This window comes from Populus trichocarpa, chromosome 3, assembly GCF_000002775.5.
Source record: "Populus trichocarpa isolate Nisqually-1 chromosome 3, P.trichocarpa_v4.1, whole genome shotgun sequence".
Taxonomy (NCBI): domain Eukaryota; kingdom Viridiplantae; phylum Streptophyta; class Magnoliopsida; order Malpighiales; family Salicaceae; genus Populus; species Populus trichocarpa.
This window is the reverse complement of record NC_037287.2, coordinates 10,965,300-10,981,867: the sequence shown is the minus strand read 5'-3', so window position 1 is coordinate 10,981,867 and position 16,568 is coordinate 10,965,300. Positions and strand designations below refer to the sequence as shown.

At 34.8% G+C, this 16,568-nt stretch overlaps 1 protein-coding gene across 1 annotated transcript; it reads right to left on the bottom strand.

Moving 5' to 3' along the window:
- Positions 1-1,518: 1,518 nt before the first annotated feature.
- On the bottom strand, positions 1,519-5,280 carry LOC18096889 (histone-lysine N-methyltransferase, H3 lysine-9 specific SUVH5). Its single transcript, XM_024598265.2, has 2 exons — positions 5,103-5,280; positions 1,519-4,706 (listed from the first exon to the last, which is right to left on the bottom strand). Exon 2 carries the CDS (start codon positions 4,660-4,662, stop codon positions 1,696-1,698), a length of 2,967 nt encoding a protein of 988 aa, XP_024454033.2. The 5' UTR covers positions 4,663-4,706; positions 5,103-5,280; the 3' UTR covers positions 1,519-1,695.
- Between the last annotated feature and the right edge of the window lie 11,288 nt (positions 5,281-16,568).

Sequence of the window (16,568 nt, the reverse complement as noted above, 5' to 3'; positions counted from 1 at the left end):
AACACAGGTTTGACAGGCACAGCACCGTCTCCCCCACCACACACATGACTCTTCTAACGCCACAGAGCAAGCTCTGCGGAGATATAGCAGATAAAGGCTACCTGCTCCAGGTTTTCAACGTCAAGAGTGACTCGTGACGTACATGAGAATATAGCAAAAAACGCCATATCATTCACCACATGAAAGGGACAGGTGAAAGAAAGTTTGAAAACTTCTATCGTAGCTTTTTGAGAACCATATGAAAATTACTGGATACAGCTACAATTAGTTTGTTTACACCCATGTTAAAAGCATTTTGGGATTTCCCTTCTGAAAACACAGATCTGGGAACAACAATATTACATGTAACTACTTGAAGATTTTAATCACCAAGCAATCAAACTATCTGGGACCCCACTAATGCACAGGTGCTGCCTCTTTTCGCAGGGCAAATCTTAATACAAGACGAGTGTGAGCGATTTGTTTACTTCCCTTTATCCTGTTTGCTTCTTGCCAAAAGGCTCGAGCTACACCATAAGGCTTCTAGAAGTCAGAAGTTTGATATCTTTGCGAAGATAAGAATTATTTGCAAGTTACAAGAATTATCCTTGTAAAAAAAAAATCGTTTCCTAAGAACTATGAATGTTGAAAAAAAGAAAATCCTCTCAACCACACAACCCTATTGATCGTTTACTAACAGTCACAGCATTTATCCCCAGATTGATTAAAAAGTGAGGCTTGGATTGTGCTTGACAACTTGGTTTTAACATGGTTTTGAATCTTTTTTATGCAATGTCTTGAAAGAGTTGGCAAATTAAAGAGTTCAGTATACATAAAGAACAGGCTATGCTGTCTTTGTATATCTATTTATCTGTAGTGGCGACGTCCAATTTGCAGACTTTAATAGGCACCTACAACAAAAGCCCGGTCCAGAAATCCTGACAAGCACTAGACAGAACACAACTACTCGTACTGATCTGAAAAACATGGCCGCTATCATTGTGTGTTTTAAGAGCCAAATGCACATCATGCTCTACCACGGTTCTAGTTTTTGTGTATCTTTTTGGATAAAGGACAAGGATGACCGCATTGAAAAAGTAAGGTAAAGTAACGGCCAAAGACTAGCCAATAAGAAGATGGCTAGAGAAGGGCAAGGAAAATAAAGGGAAACCAGTGCAAACCAAAACCAACCTTCAGAATTAAAACAACAAACAAATGAAGCCAGACAACAAAAGACAACTCTCTGGCAAAAGAAACATAATAGACTCTCTAGCAACAATTAACTACTAACAGCTTGCTAAATCAATCAGCTAAAATTTTGGCCCTTGAAAGCCTACAGAGAATGTAACACTGCAGGGTTCAAACAACTCTATTTCAATAGTTTGCGTATCTATCAATCTATTTGTATTGCCCACATAAACATAAATTGATTTCTTTCATGGGAAATAGAATGCGATGCATAGGAACGGGCAGAACAGCCCTGATGCACGGGAAGTAGGCAAAAAAACATGCATCGAAAATAGAGAAGAAAAAACAAGAGAAAGCAAAAGATCATTCGAACTCTTATCAAAGATTGTGCTCCAGTGCACACATATATCCAACCATGCAAACATATTTATATGGAGATACTATACCCATATCCATGATCCATTCAGGAACTTACAGAGAGAAAACTATCAATGCCTCATCAGAGTCCAACTATTAGCAGTCAGCCTCTCAATACATCCTACCAGTGCACTCTGGAGAACCACAATGGCAACTCTTCTTCTTTATATTGCCATTGGAGTCAAAAACCTGATCTATCATGTAATTGTAATGGTAAGTGAGCTCTTGCAAGGGAGGAATGTTCTCGACAGCAAAGAACATTATGTGAGGAATTCTTTTGTCATCATGGTCATAAAGAACATTTTGGGCATAAAGATTTGGGGAGCAACTGTGGTTAATGAATCTCCCCACGTTACCACACTGTGCTGCATCAATGGTGAAGCCACTGTTCTGCACTTCTACAACAGCATCTGGCTGTGCTTCAGGCATGAGGGTTGTAAGTCCATCCCAAAGAGAATTGTCATTGAACTGATTTCCAATATCAAACAAATACTCATCGTTACCAGTTCTTTGTTCAGCTTCTTTCTCTTCAAGGACCTCGCCTGCATACTCACAGATAAAACTTCCTGAAGGAATTGAATTTAAAGATCTCACGCCCCATCCCCTTGATTCAGTTTTAAAGATTTCAAGCTGAAATTTGATACCATGCTGACTGACTCTATTGTAGCATAAAGGAGGACACTTGCAAGAAGGACCACACTCATACACTAGGGGCTTCGCTTCCACTATTGCGCCATTATAGTTATATGGGATCCCTCCTCCATTCTTTTCCAGACAAGGACATTTCCTAGATTCAGAGCATCCATTAATACAATCACAGCCCTTGGGAGGCAAACGGCGACACCAATGAGGATATATCATATGAGTTGTGTATTTAAATGGTGGAGGCTTCTCATCATTTATGGTGTTCACAGCACAAATGGGAATTTTCTCTTTCCCCTGTGAGATATCATCTACACAGACACCCTCCCGCACTTTAAATTTTTTGGACTTCTTCACTACATTCCAAGCAAGCTCTGGTTGACCTTGAATTCGAACCAGCTTAAACTTAAACACCAACTTACCATGTGACCCTATTTCCTGCCAGCACTTCTCCACCAGATACAACCCATCATAGATATAGGTCCTCCCTCTTGCATCAACTGAATCAGCCCCCTTTGAATCACCACGAATCACCCTTACAGGATTCTTTGCATCCATGCTGTTCTTCAAAGCTAGATTACCTCTCTCAAGCTTCTGATCTTCAGGTTCCTTGTCTCCACTCATCATGTTGCCTCCAGAACCTGTGTAAATCAAGACATCTGAGTTATCTGTGTCGTCATCATAGGCCCCAGATGATACAATACTTGTCGCAAGGAGTTTTCCATCTTGTTTCATATAATCTATACCACCCTGAATTTGGCGATGCAGGCCAACAATATTAAGCTCCACCCTGTAAATAAACTCATCACCAACTTCAACTCCTGGGACAGAACCAATAATGCGCTCACCTATGTTGACATATTTTCCTTTCTCCTTAAGAATCTTTGATGCTTGTAAATCAACCCTCCTACGAGTATTTCCTCGCTCCTTGAAATTTGCTTCTTCTTCATGCAAGAGCTTCCTACAGATAGCCTGGAACAAACGCAATGTCTCCCTCACTTTGTTTCTAGTAACGACTGCATCATTGCCATTACCTTTGCCATGTGAAATGGTGGGACAGGATGGAGGAAGGCTCACATCAAAATTGTGTGATCGTGCAACTACACGAAAATCATCGGATTCCTCACCATTTTCCAGATAATCTTCTTTGTTACATTCAGTCTTTTGGCCCACACCTCCTTCCACCTTTATAGTGGGAGATGAGTTCTTTTTCATAATTCCTCCATGTTTGCCTAACTCATTTATCTTCGTTTTCAAAGCAGATTTTGATCGTTCGAGCAATATGAAATTATGTTTCTGACCTTTGCTTTCTCTTGCATCACCAGCCAACATAGTAGGTTTATGCACCATCTGCCCCTTCCTCCATGGACAATTCCGTTCAGCCGGAAGACCCTGCACTACTTCCCTACCTGATGCAAGCTTCAAAACCTCAAACTTGTCTTTACACATTGAATTCTTACCACCAGATAGGTCTGAAAGCTTTCTCTTGGAACTTTTATCCTCCAAGTAAACTGTAAGGTCCTTACCCTGATTCTCTTCTAGACCACCAACTTCCATTTTGACTGATTTAGAGACTGCCGTGGAATTCAGGTCATGCTGATTTAGAATGATTACTCGAGGAGATTTGATGCACCTTTCATGTCTATTCTCTTCAGCTACCTTCACCTTATTCACAGAAGAATCAGGTTCAATTCTAACTTTATCGTCATCCATCCTAGAAGCACTTTCTAATCTGCTTTCATTAAGATCTCCATCTTTAACATCATTACCCATTTCTTTCACAACATTCTTCACCATTTCTTTTGTTGGATTTTCTTCGGTGCCAGACTTCTCTTGATCCAAACTCTTCTTCTGCACAACAACCAGCACTTTCGCAGCCTCTTCCTTGTTAAGAAGCGGAGCATTAGGTCCACAAAATGGAGGGAAGTCTCTGACAGCAGAGATTCTTCTCCGAGGAGGATAATTGTGCTGGACAAAATTTTCAACTGGAGCAACAACATCCACCTTACACAGATTCTCTGATGCATCAGCAGTTTCATGTTCTAAAGCTTTTACTGCTTCACCCACAACAGAAGCTCCTACCGATCCAACCACACTTACATCATTCAAAGCACCTACAGCCTCTGGAAGCAACATCCCTGCAGGCTCTTGCTTCACCAATCCATGCCCATTCACCTGATCTGAAGAATCTATCGGCTCCTTTCCCTTGGTTTCCACACGATTTATTTTTTCAAGACAGCCATCACCACTTTTCTCCTTACTCGCTGCAACAAATTTTTCATTTTGTTTAAAAATCAGAACAGCCAATGGTCCACAGCCAGGGGGGAAATCCCGGACAGCAGAAACTCTCCGCCTTTTGAACTTGGGAGCAACATCACCATTTTCCATGGAGCACATCCCAGATTTATCGGAAGATACCACCCTCGTAGACTCCATTTACAGCAAATTGTCCACAAACCCCATTCAATGAACCACCCAAACTACTTAAAAGAAGATAATTACCATTAGCATTACCACCCATTTAATGCAAAACACACACACACACAGAGTAATTGAAAGTAACCCTCCCTCTATTATTAATTACCAAACCAAGAACACCAAGTAGAAAACATATTAACAAACCTAAATAACATAAAAATAATCCCATGAATCATCAAGCATTGTCTCCTCAGTTTCAAATGTTCGCTTAAACCCTAAAATAATTGCTAAAAAAAATACATGTGAATTTTGGGGTTCATTGATGTCAAAATTTGCACTTCATTAGAAATTCAATAAGCAGAAGAAATTAAAAAAAAATAAAAGAAAATGTGAGAGAAAAAATCGAATTTTAGAAAATGATGCTCAAAAGAAACAAGATGATGCTGATGATAACTAACCTATAGGTGGTCCAGTGACCAAGCTAGTAGCGAACCTCGTATCTTTCAACAAAATCAACTATTAGAAATGGCGGGGAGAGAGACTCATCGGCAACAACAAAATCAACAGTGGACAAATAGAAAGGCTTCTCTTTCTTTTTGGTTCGTCTGTTGCAAATGCACACAGAGGTAAAAGGAAATAATTGGTTTGTAACGTAGTTATAAAACCCATTCGGGGTTGATCCGGTCAAGAGACTGGATTTTGAATTTTAATGGTCAATTCAAATTAACTCAGAAAAATATAAAAAAAAATAATTAAAATTTTAATATTTTAATATTTTATATTAAAAAATTAAGAAATAATTCATATAAATATAGACTATATATATTATAAATAATAAAATTTAAAAAAAAAATTAATTTTTTTTATCCCATATTAAAAAGATACTAAGTTATCTTTTTAAGTTGAAGTATTTAAATTAAAAAAAAAATTTATCCCACATTAAAAAAATATAACTTATTTCTTGTAAATTTACAAGGATGCCTTCTAAAGAAGCAAAAAAACAATAAGCATGAACATTCTTAAATGAATCACTATAAAAATAATATAAAATGATTAGCGTTCTAGTACCATTAAAAGAAACAAATGAAAAACCATATAAGCCATCGAAAATTCTTCCTATTAAAGAATCTAAAAAAATTAAGACAAAATACATTAAAGATTTAACAATGTCAAGAGTAGTTGACAAACTAGAATCACGTATTCCTAAGATTGAGGTAAAGTCTGAGAGATAATCTAAAGTCTTGGTACCATTCAACACTACATGAAGAATATAAGATGATTGATGTTCCAATATTATTAAAAGAAGGAAATGAAAAAACACATGAGCCATCGAAAACCAGTCCTATTAAAGAATCTAAATAAATTAAGGCAAAAGGCATCGAAGATTTAGCAATGTCAGAAGTAATAAATAAACCAGAATCGACAGTTTCTAAAATTAAGGTGAAATATGAGGGATGATCTAAAGTTTGGAACCTGTAACCCATTTGATTTCTCAAGCATCAATAATTCATGTGACCTTGATTTTTTAGGTATTAGGAAGTTTTACCTATGTTCAAAAATTCAAAATGAATCTTTCTTTGCTAAAATTGGATTTAAGTTATTCATGGCAAGTTATTTCATGCATAAATCGATAATTATGCTATGTTTAAAATATATATTTTTATGGAAGAGTTTAATTTCTAATAGTTAACTCAAACACAAGTTTTTCTCAAATGAGGAAGCCTGTAGTGGGATATTGTATAGGATCTAATTTTTGGCATAATTATTTTAATTGTATTACTTCCTTAATTGTTAAGAATTTTTAGGATTTGTTAGTTTTATCCAATTAGTCAAGTGGTTTATTAGACTTTTAATAATAATAACAAGATTTTTTTTTTCATATCTTACTTTCTTATTTAGTATTATTAGTATTATCTAGTTTTTCTATTTAAAAGGTTGTAATGATATTTTGGCAAGAATATTTTGATGAATAAAATTTAAAAATTTTGGAGTGCTTCTCCATAATTATAATGTTTTTGGTATTTAAAGATTTTAACTTATAACAAACCATGTTATCTTTCACTATACATTGCGTTATGAGTTTTTTAGCATGTAACAAACTTTTGAAAAATATATAAATATTTATTTTTTTAGCTTTTAAAAGACCACAATATATGCCTTTAGAGTTATTAAACTCTATTTTGATGAGATCATCAACGTGTATGGACTTCCCAAAATTATAGTCTTATGTAATGGTGTGTGACTTATAAGTTACCTTCGAAAGACCTCCAGGCTAATGGTTGGTACCAAAATTAAAATTCTCTAGTGCCTATCACCCCTGGTTGATGGTCAATCTAAGATGGTTAATAAAAGCTTGGGTAATTTTTTGAGGCATTAATGAGTTGCCATAATAAAAATTGAGACTTGGTAGTAATGATGAAGACAATAATAATAAAATGATAATTACTTTAATAAAAAGTTTGTTGTAGTTATGATGGTGATTATAGAGGTAATAAATGATGGTTGTTGTTGTTGTTGTGGTATTATTAAAAGGCAGTGATAGAATGATAATAAAATAATGATTATATTAATAATAAAATAATAGGTAGTCGTATTGATGAGATTGATTATAATAATAATAATAATAATGATAAAAAATTATGGTGAGATAATAATGGATAGAAAAAAGATAACTGAAGTAATGACCGACATGGTGATGATAGTGGTGGTTCCTGTTACATTTGATGAATATATATTGAGGGTTAATGAAAATATTTTTTTTATTTTTTATGAGGTTAAAATATTTTTCTCTGAATTGTTACTTTTAAAAAATTAATCGAAAAATATTTTTTGTTGGCTTATTTTTTTAGTATTTATTTTATATATAAAAAATGAATAAAAACATCCTGCTAAACTTGTATCGTAATAAATTTACTTGAGGAATATATAGGTACTTGAACTTAGAAAAAGCAAATTGCTATGAGGACTCGTGGAATTAAAGGGTGGGTTTTGTATCGTTCTAAGAGAGGAGGACTTCTACTTGCACTCTTCATTTCGTATGAACACAGGCATAAGTTGTTGTTTGTGAATGTTTATGTAATAAGCAAACCAGAAATGTGTTTTCATTAATTTCTTATGAAAAAAATTAAAGTGATGGACTTGTCCTCGTAAATATACCCAGATTTAATTCTGTTTCCAAGCCTTCAAAATGCATCAAGGAAGCTTTCCCACCAAAAGAAAAAAGCATAATATGCAGAAACTCTCTTTAAATTAATCAATTAATTATAGAAAAGCGAGAACAAGATTGAATTCCAACTATATCTACATTAAATATTACGCGAAAAGAATATTCACCAGCAGATTCTGTTTAATTATTTATATTTTGATAAAAAAAAAAAACAACAATTCATAAAAAATCTTCAATTCACATATTCTCCACGTCTGTTCATGTATTCAAGGGCTTAATAAATTCCAAAATATTTCAGAAAAGCACAGACAGGCCAATAAGCACGGCAGCCACCAAAGCTAGAGGCCCCTGACCAGCTGCAGCAAGGAAAGCGGGGGATCCATTGGCGACTTTGGCGACGTCTTCAGCAGCGTCCTTGGTGTAATTGTAGGCATTTGTGGTGCTGTTGATGACGTTTCCAGCGAAGCTTGTGGTTTCGTTCATGGCGGATCCCACTGTATCTTTGGCTGAGCCAACAACGTCATCAATAGGATCCCATGATCGGACGGTGAGAGGGGAACAAAGGATGGTGATAACGAGAGCAAGGAGGAAGAGAGACGAGATCGAAGGATATCTCGAGAACGTATGCATGGTGTCTGATCGATATTCCCTGATATGATCTCCTAATTAGTAGCTAGGAGAAGAGGGAAATCAAGTATATAAAGGCAGCAGATGATACCTAATTAATAACGTGATGATTTGTCATGTGGTGTGACACAGAAAATAACGTAGTACCCACCTCAAATGGAGAGGTTCCTGTTCCAAATTAAGCATACAGACAGAGAGCTTTAGTTGGGGAGTAATTCCGAGAGAAAACTATCAGCTACGAAAAGGAGTCGAGTTCTCAATGCCTCGATATTTTCAGTTGTAGCAGGTCCACCTCGTTTTCATGGAGTCGAAGCAATGTCAAGGGTCCCTTCCGAGTAGGCGACGCATGTTTTTCTGGCTGGCCCGCCGAGATGTTATTTATACCAAATTCACGGGCATTTAAATTAAGTTCATGTATTATTATTGTTATTAAGAGGCTTCCTTTATACTTGTAAGAAAAAAAATTAAAAAAAAAATACACCACAGCTAATGATGTTTATGTTTCACCCTAATGAATGGAGCATGTGACTTCTAACGTGTATGGATTTTTAATCTCAATGATAACCCTCGTAATAATTTGATAAACAAAGACAATGAAATTGCACGTGATCTTCGGATTTTAATCTCAATCACAAAACAAAAGTGCTCAAGGGATGAGTGGGGAAAAACATTCTCCAGTTTCAAAATTATTTTTTTTTATTTTTTATTTTTCAAAACTAATAGACTTTTAATTCTTCTGGCCAAAACTTTCCTTACACTTAATTAACTTTGTTTTTAATATTTTAAGTAAAGATAATGCGTAAAACAAATTTGAATCACGTAAATTGCTTGATCCAGTAAAGCAAATTTGAGGGGAAAAAAATAAAATTCTTCGACATAAAATAAAATGTTCAAGAAATGAGGAATTTTTTTGCATTGTTATTAAACTTAGTCCATCTAGTTAAATTTAAATATTTTTTACTTGAATCTTTATTTAATCTAAATCTAAAATTAAATTATATAAAAATTATCTCATATAATCACATTAATTTAACACGTTTAAAGTTTTAAAAAAATAAAAACTAAAAACACGAATTCAAAAATAACATATATGACAAGTAAAAAAGCAGTTGGGTAATGAAATCAATTTTTTTTTAATATTAAAAAACACTTCTCTCTCTACAAAAAAAAATAGTTTTTGAATCCAAATCAAAATCTCATGACCACACATACTATTCACTTTCAAATTCGATGAAAGCATATATTCACTTTGAAGTCATTTATTCATGGCATTTACTAAGAAAATACAAGTTCATAAAGTTCTCATGATATCACGATAAAATTATGAAGAAATTCAGTTCATAATCATCTATGTCACATTTTCTAGATCGCAAACCCAATTAACTAAGTTAAAAGATTTTGAAACTTTTTATGGGTTTTATCCACCAATTTCAATTAAATCCTTCAATGGGTTTTCTTCAAATTGATTATTAAATTCATCTTCATCGTCATTAGCTGTTAGTACCTTGTTTTTTTTTTTTTAGTTTAACGTGGGTGTCCGGATCAGCTTGCGCGCACCTCGACTAATCCCATGGGCCCTGAAGTTAACGACCATGTAAGCCTCCAGTGGCCATCATATAAGTAACCACAAGGCTCGAACCTGAAACCACAGAGGGAGCAAACCTCTTGGTTCCAAGCTCTTACCACTTAGCCACCACTTAGATGGTTATAGTACCTTGTTTTCTTAGATAAGGAGGAGTGCATAAGATGAAAGGGTGATTTTGGTTTAGAGGAGTTGATCTTTGTTTTTTATGATGATGATGACGACACTTTCATTTTGAAGTAAACACCGATAAATATAATTGTACGAAGCATTGCAAGTTGTGGACATCTATTGTTGTTTGTGAAAAGAGGCTTATTCTGATTCCTTCACTGTCTCATCTGTGTGTGTGTGTACCCTAAAGTTTTCTTAGAAAATATTTCAATATTTGCTTTAAAAGTTTCAAGCTTTTGAATTTTAAGTCCATCATATATCATAAATTCCCATGAAAGAAAGTCATTATATAATCTGAACCGAATTTCTTTGAAATTACAACAAAAAAACAGATCACTTCTTGAGAGAAGCTAAAAACAAAATTAGAAAAATATTTTGTTGTTTTTTGTCGGGTTTTTAAGATGAACAATGAAGATTAATGACGATGATCCAAGTTTTTGTTGGATTTGGGTGACCAGAATCTAACAAATATGGTGGAAGGGTGGTGGTTAGGGCTTTATACTTAGCAAGGAAAGGGAGGGTGCCAATTTTGTTATTTTAACATAAAAGTAGCTTTTTAGTAGTTAATTAAAATAGAATGGTAATCTTGTAAATAATCTAATTTTTTGTTAATTTTTTTTTTTTGTGTGAATGTAGTGTATCATACAAGTTATAAACCATATGTGATGTAAACTATAGTTGTTTTTTTTAATCAGAGGCAAAGTAAAAAAACAACTAAACTATAAAATATCAGAGTAATTTTCTCAAACAAAAAAGAAGAAGATGCAGGCGATACATCGTATGCTAGGGAAAACAAAACGTCACTTCTAGTTACTCGACCTAAAATCCAGTCACCATTGTGGTGGCGGGGAAATCATGAGGGTAAGGGTTTTTTGGGTTAAAAATTTATTTTTCAATCTATTTTCATCCAAAAATACTTATTAAGTATCATAAAAACCTCTCTAAACCACCTACTAACCTAAAAAATACTATAAAATAACTCAAGAAAACTAAAGCCAACTAAGCCAAAAAAAAATCTAAATGGAACTTGATCTATTTTTATTCAAACATGTTTAGAGAGAAAAACCATCACCATCAAATTACATTTCTTGTCGAATGAAACTTGTTGACACCAAGTTTGGTCATTTTGATTTCTAGAATAGTGGTAACCAATCATTATATCTCTTTCACATTATTTTTCTATGACTTTTTCTTTACTCTCTCTAATCCACGAACTGGAAAAAGAACAAACTAAACTTTTTTACCAAAATAAAAATTGTCGTGACTTTGGGGTTAGCTATATATTTTATCCTTGTTTTACAATTCACTCTTATCTCTTTTAATTTGGTAAATTTATCATGAATTTATCTAATTAGACCATAGAAGAATGTAATTAAAAGAAAAAAAATCTGAAAAAAAAGAGAGTCTGAATAGTGAAGCTCTATAAACTTTCCCAAATCTTCTAGATGTACTAGGTTATTATCTCACAATACGTGGTAGATCGAATACAAAAAAATAATGTAAAAAAAATATTCAAATTGTGGGGAACTCCTTGGCATCCAATGGATCAAACATGAAAGCTCCCAACCTTATTTTGTATTTTTTTAAAACTATTTTTTATTTAATAATATCATGAAAAACAACACACTCGCAAAATGAATGATTAACCTTCGCGGGGGCATTTTATAAATTGATGGCGTAGTTTTCTAAATAAAAATCTATTTTAATCTCAAAAGAAAATTTAAAATAAAATATTCAAACAAAGTTTCAATATTTTATACATGATTAAAGAAAAAACATTTATTAATGTCATAAAATTTTATTAAAATTCTTTAAAAAACATAAATTTTATTTTAAATAAACACTCACGAAGTTCTTATTTCATGTTAAGTATGTTATAGTTGAAAAAAGAATGTTAAAATCCATATAAAAACCTACAATATCATTTGAGAAAGATGATAAAATTGAATAATAGTTTTTTTTTTAGTGTATTTAAATCTAATTCCAAAAAAATTTAAAAAAATAGAAAAAAGACTAGACGTCCAAGCCTGGTCTTAATGGCTTGATGATATATTGGATTGACATGAGACTACCCATCAAACTTGTGTTCTGAGTTAACCTGACAAACTCGTGCCCCAGGTTTTGGACTCTACTAGGTTCAATAATATTTTTTTTATTAAACTATATGGTAAAACAATTTGAAGATTAATTCAAAATTAACTAAATATTGAAGGATAAAATTGAAAACAAATCAAAAAAATCCAAAGTTAAAGAAAGAAAAAAAGAATAAAGACTAGGCCTAACATGCAGTGGCCCGACATTCTTGGGCTATAAAAAAAAGACTAGGTGTGTAGGCCTCTCAATCCAAGCTTGTGTGCTTGGACCATTATATATATAATAACAAACAATGTATTATCTATTGGGCATCAACTTAAATTTTGACTATGAATGTGGCAATTGAAAAAATAGGGAAGATGAACTTTGGGAACTAAAACATTTTTTTACCTAAAAATACTTAGAAAACACCATGTAGACTCAAATAAATTCTTTTTTCCCCTAAAAACACCCTAAAATTGATATCAAATCAAAACTCAACTTAAAACCTAAAAATTCTTGAGGCGACATCTACTTTTTCAAGCAAAACAGAAGATAAAAAAAACCTAATGAAACTTTTCTTATTGAAAGAAACTTGTTGATATCAAGATTGGAATCAGTTTCAACAAATAATGTTTTCTCTTCAACTAGAATTCAGCGAATCTCTCTCCTCTCTCAAAATATAAAAATTAAAATATTAAAAAAAAATATTAAAAGTAAAACTTTGAAAACTAGAAGGACCAAAAAAGTCTTAAAAGTTGGAGGGCAAAAAATAATATTTGTTACCAAATATTAAACAACCACTTAATTTTTTTATGTTTTTCACTGTGATCCCTTACCTTTTAATAGTTTCCTTCATTAATAAATTTTGACTTATTAGTCATTGAATTGGTATAAAGTGCCATAATTGAAAAAAAAATGATAATGAAATTGAAGAAAAGAATTTCAGCTACTGTTCATTTATACAATTAGGTAATAAAAAAGAAAAGTCGTTTACGGAGGGGAAGCCAAGACAAGTAGTTAGGAAAGTAGAAGTACACGATCCGATACGGCAAAGGAAACTAAACGACAGTTCGTTTATATATGTGAAATAAATATAAAATACCGTTTATTTAATCACCGACCGTTGATAAAAGAACAAATGGCGGGAAAATCAATTCATGAAAAGTCCAATCCCTAGAAACCCCAAACAATACCCTCTCTCTCTTTAAAAAGAAAAGAAGGGGGGGAAAAACCCTAATCTTCGTCTGCAAAAAAAATGGAGGAAAACGATCCATTCGCAGCAATAACAAAGCTGTGTCAAGTCTCATCTTCCCAAGAGCAACACTTAAACCACTGCCCCTTTGCTCTGGAACCTCAAACAAGCGGCGAGCTTCTCTCCCTCGACGCCGAAATCCCAGTCGCTTCTACCGCTATCACCATGGTCTCCCCTCCACAAACTCCCCAGGATAACCACAAGGACGGCCTCCAGAACGACGACGTTTTCACCACTCCACCTGAAGAACCCTTCCTCTCAAGCTCCAAAAACCAGCACGAGCAGCAGCAGCAGGAGGAGGAGGAGGAGGTTGCCTTTGATCATGGAAAGGAAGATCGGAGGTTAGAGAGAGCTGTAACTGATGAAAATATTGCCGTTGATGATGGAGATTGTGAGGAAAGTTCGCGAGAGAAGGATCTAGGGTTTACTGTAGAGGGGGAATTAACGGAGAGAATTGAAATTGAAGGCGATTCGGGTGGTGGTGAGGATAATTCTCAAGACAAAGAGGTAATTCACTGTAATTATATGAAAGGTATGGTTTTGAAAAGAGTATTAGCTTCTTCAAATAATGTTTTAGGTGAGTCTTCGAGCAAAAGATCGAAACTGAATGATAAAAATTTGGGCATGGTGACCCCAGAACCTAGTTTAAGAGCTGAAATAGGAAACAGTTTAAAGAGATTGGTGAAATCATTGGATAAATTTAAGTGGACTCCAAGTGCTAGTGTAGGGGCTGAACCTGTGAAATATGACGAGAGGTTAGTGAAAACAGTGGATGTAACCATGACTGAATCGAAAAGATCAAAACCTTTGGATAAAAATTCGGTTTTGGGGATTCCAAGCAGTAGTTTAGTGAGTGATATGGAGAGGATAAGGGAGGATTTGGGGGATTATGTAGAGAAATTGGGCTCTGAGGGAGGGAATGATTCTAACCATGGTTTGAAATCACCGCAAAATGAGCAAGTTGGAGAAATGGTGATTGAAGTCAGTAATAGTGATAGAGAATGTAGTGGAGAGAGCTCAGCAAAGAGGAAGTTGCAATTTTCTACTGAGGTGATAGAATCTGAGTTTGAAGAAACTGATGCAGCTTTGAGGTTTGTTGATGGGGTGGAAGAGAGGGAAGCTAATACTAGGGAGGAACATTCTGCTAGAAAAAGCATAGATGACCTTGACAAGTTTAGATATGTTGGTCCTGCAAATGTTTATGGCAAGGATGATGTCACAGAAAAACGTGTGTTGCCAGCATCTGTACAAGGAAGGAAGGAGAATGCAGGAGCAGGGAAAGCTGAGCATGTTACTGTTTTGTCTGAGATGACCTGTATGGATCTTGAGATCACACTATTAGATGTGCTGAAGACACTTGCAGAGAACGAGCATTGTGATCCAAGTCTGGAAAAGTTAAGTATCTTGGATGCTGCGACGATAGGTGGCATGACTTTTCCTTAGGCCTTGTTGACTGCCAAAGGAGGAGTATTGATTCGGAGATGACAAAGACAGGAAGGTGAGTTCTTAGCAGATGTTGGTTTTTTTTGGGAGATTTGGTGTGGTGGGTCTGCTTGTTACCTTTGGAGGAGCATGGATATTTTGCTTTGAAGCTTCATGTTAAAAATCCATAGAGGCAGGCAGGTTTTTGAACTTGGAAATTAGAAATGGTTCTGCTGCTTTAACTTTTTGCTGGACAAATATGAATGTTAGGAGGTGTCCCTTGGTAATGTTAGGAGATATCCCTTGGTATTTCCCTGGTTGTGACTTGTGAGGTGTAAATGGATTATTTTGTAGCACAGAAGCTGTATTGTACAGAACATGTATAAATGAATCGCTGTTGTTAGTTGATGAGATGCGCGGGCTCGCTTTATTTTTCCTTTGTTTTCTTCATTCATTCAAAAAGTCAAGTCTTTACTATGTAATCAAATTAGACTTCAGATGAACTATGCCCTGGTTAACTAGGAAACCGGTAAAAGCCACACTTTTTTCTTCCATCTTCCCTGAAACCAGGGAAACCTGTGTGAAGCGTGTACATGTTCAATTGAGCCAAAAAAAGTAGCGGCTACTAAGTTACAATCATGAGCAGGTAATTGTGGATGATATGCAAGCAAAAAAGTTGCCTTCCTAGGCCAAGTTAAAAACACAATGATTGGCCCACCATGATGCATGCCTGGGAGGGACAAAATTGACTTCTAGAGCGTTCTTTCATTGGTTTTAACTTTTATTGGTACTGTCGAAAGGATGCGAACACGCTTTCCTCAGATAAGGATTTCCATCTTAACTTGGGGTCAGTGGTCTTGTCTATTTTCTGAGCTCCTGTTGTCTGTTGAACATAACTCTACATCCTTGGTTTCCTAAGATCCCTGACATTGCGGGAAATACACCACCATGTTTCTTTAATTGAATGAAAACGGTATGGTACTCTCCTTCTCATTTTTGAGACTGAAAGATTGCAAAGTTAGAAAGCCTGTATGAGAAAGTCAATTTGATCTTTATGATATTTCTTTTAAATTTTCACAAACAATCGGAGTTTGCTCGGTTAAAACACGTCACGATAGAAAAAGTGAGCAATTATTGAAAACTATTTTCATAAAACACTAAACTTCTGCGATGATTTCGCTTTCAGCATTAAAAGCCATTGGAATCCTGACTCCCTCGATTCCTTTATTAGTTCATTTTCTTGCCAACCAAACCGCTCCACATGCTATAAAATCTGCTTAGGGAACTCACAGAGGATTAGCAATATCTTGAATATGATTCGAAATCTAACTTCTCTAATTTGTAAGCAAATTTTGACTTATTCCCAACCACAGAGAGAGAGGCAACCAGCTTCAACTTTCCTCACAGATCAAAGGTGGTTTTAAACAAATAGCACCGAACGCAATAGTCTCATTCAAAAAAACAAAACTATTTCCTCGTGATTCCTCCTCGTCACATTCAAAAACGCTATTTCACTGCAGATTTATATTCGTTTCTCTTTTTATCCTTTAGTGGTCCGCAGGGGGGTGTATCTTATCGTTTAGATGCAGGTAGGCATCCTCCAAAAGGTAAAAACAAAAGCTAAAATG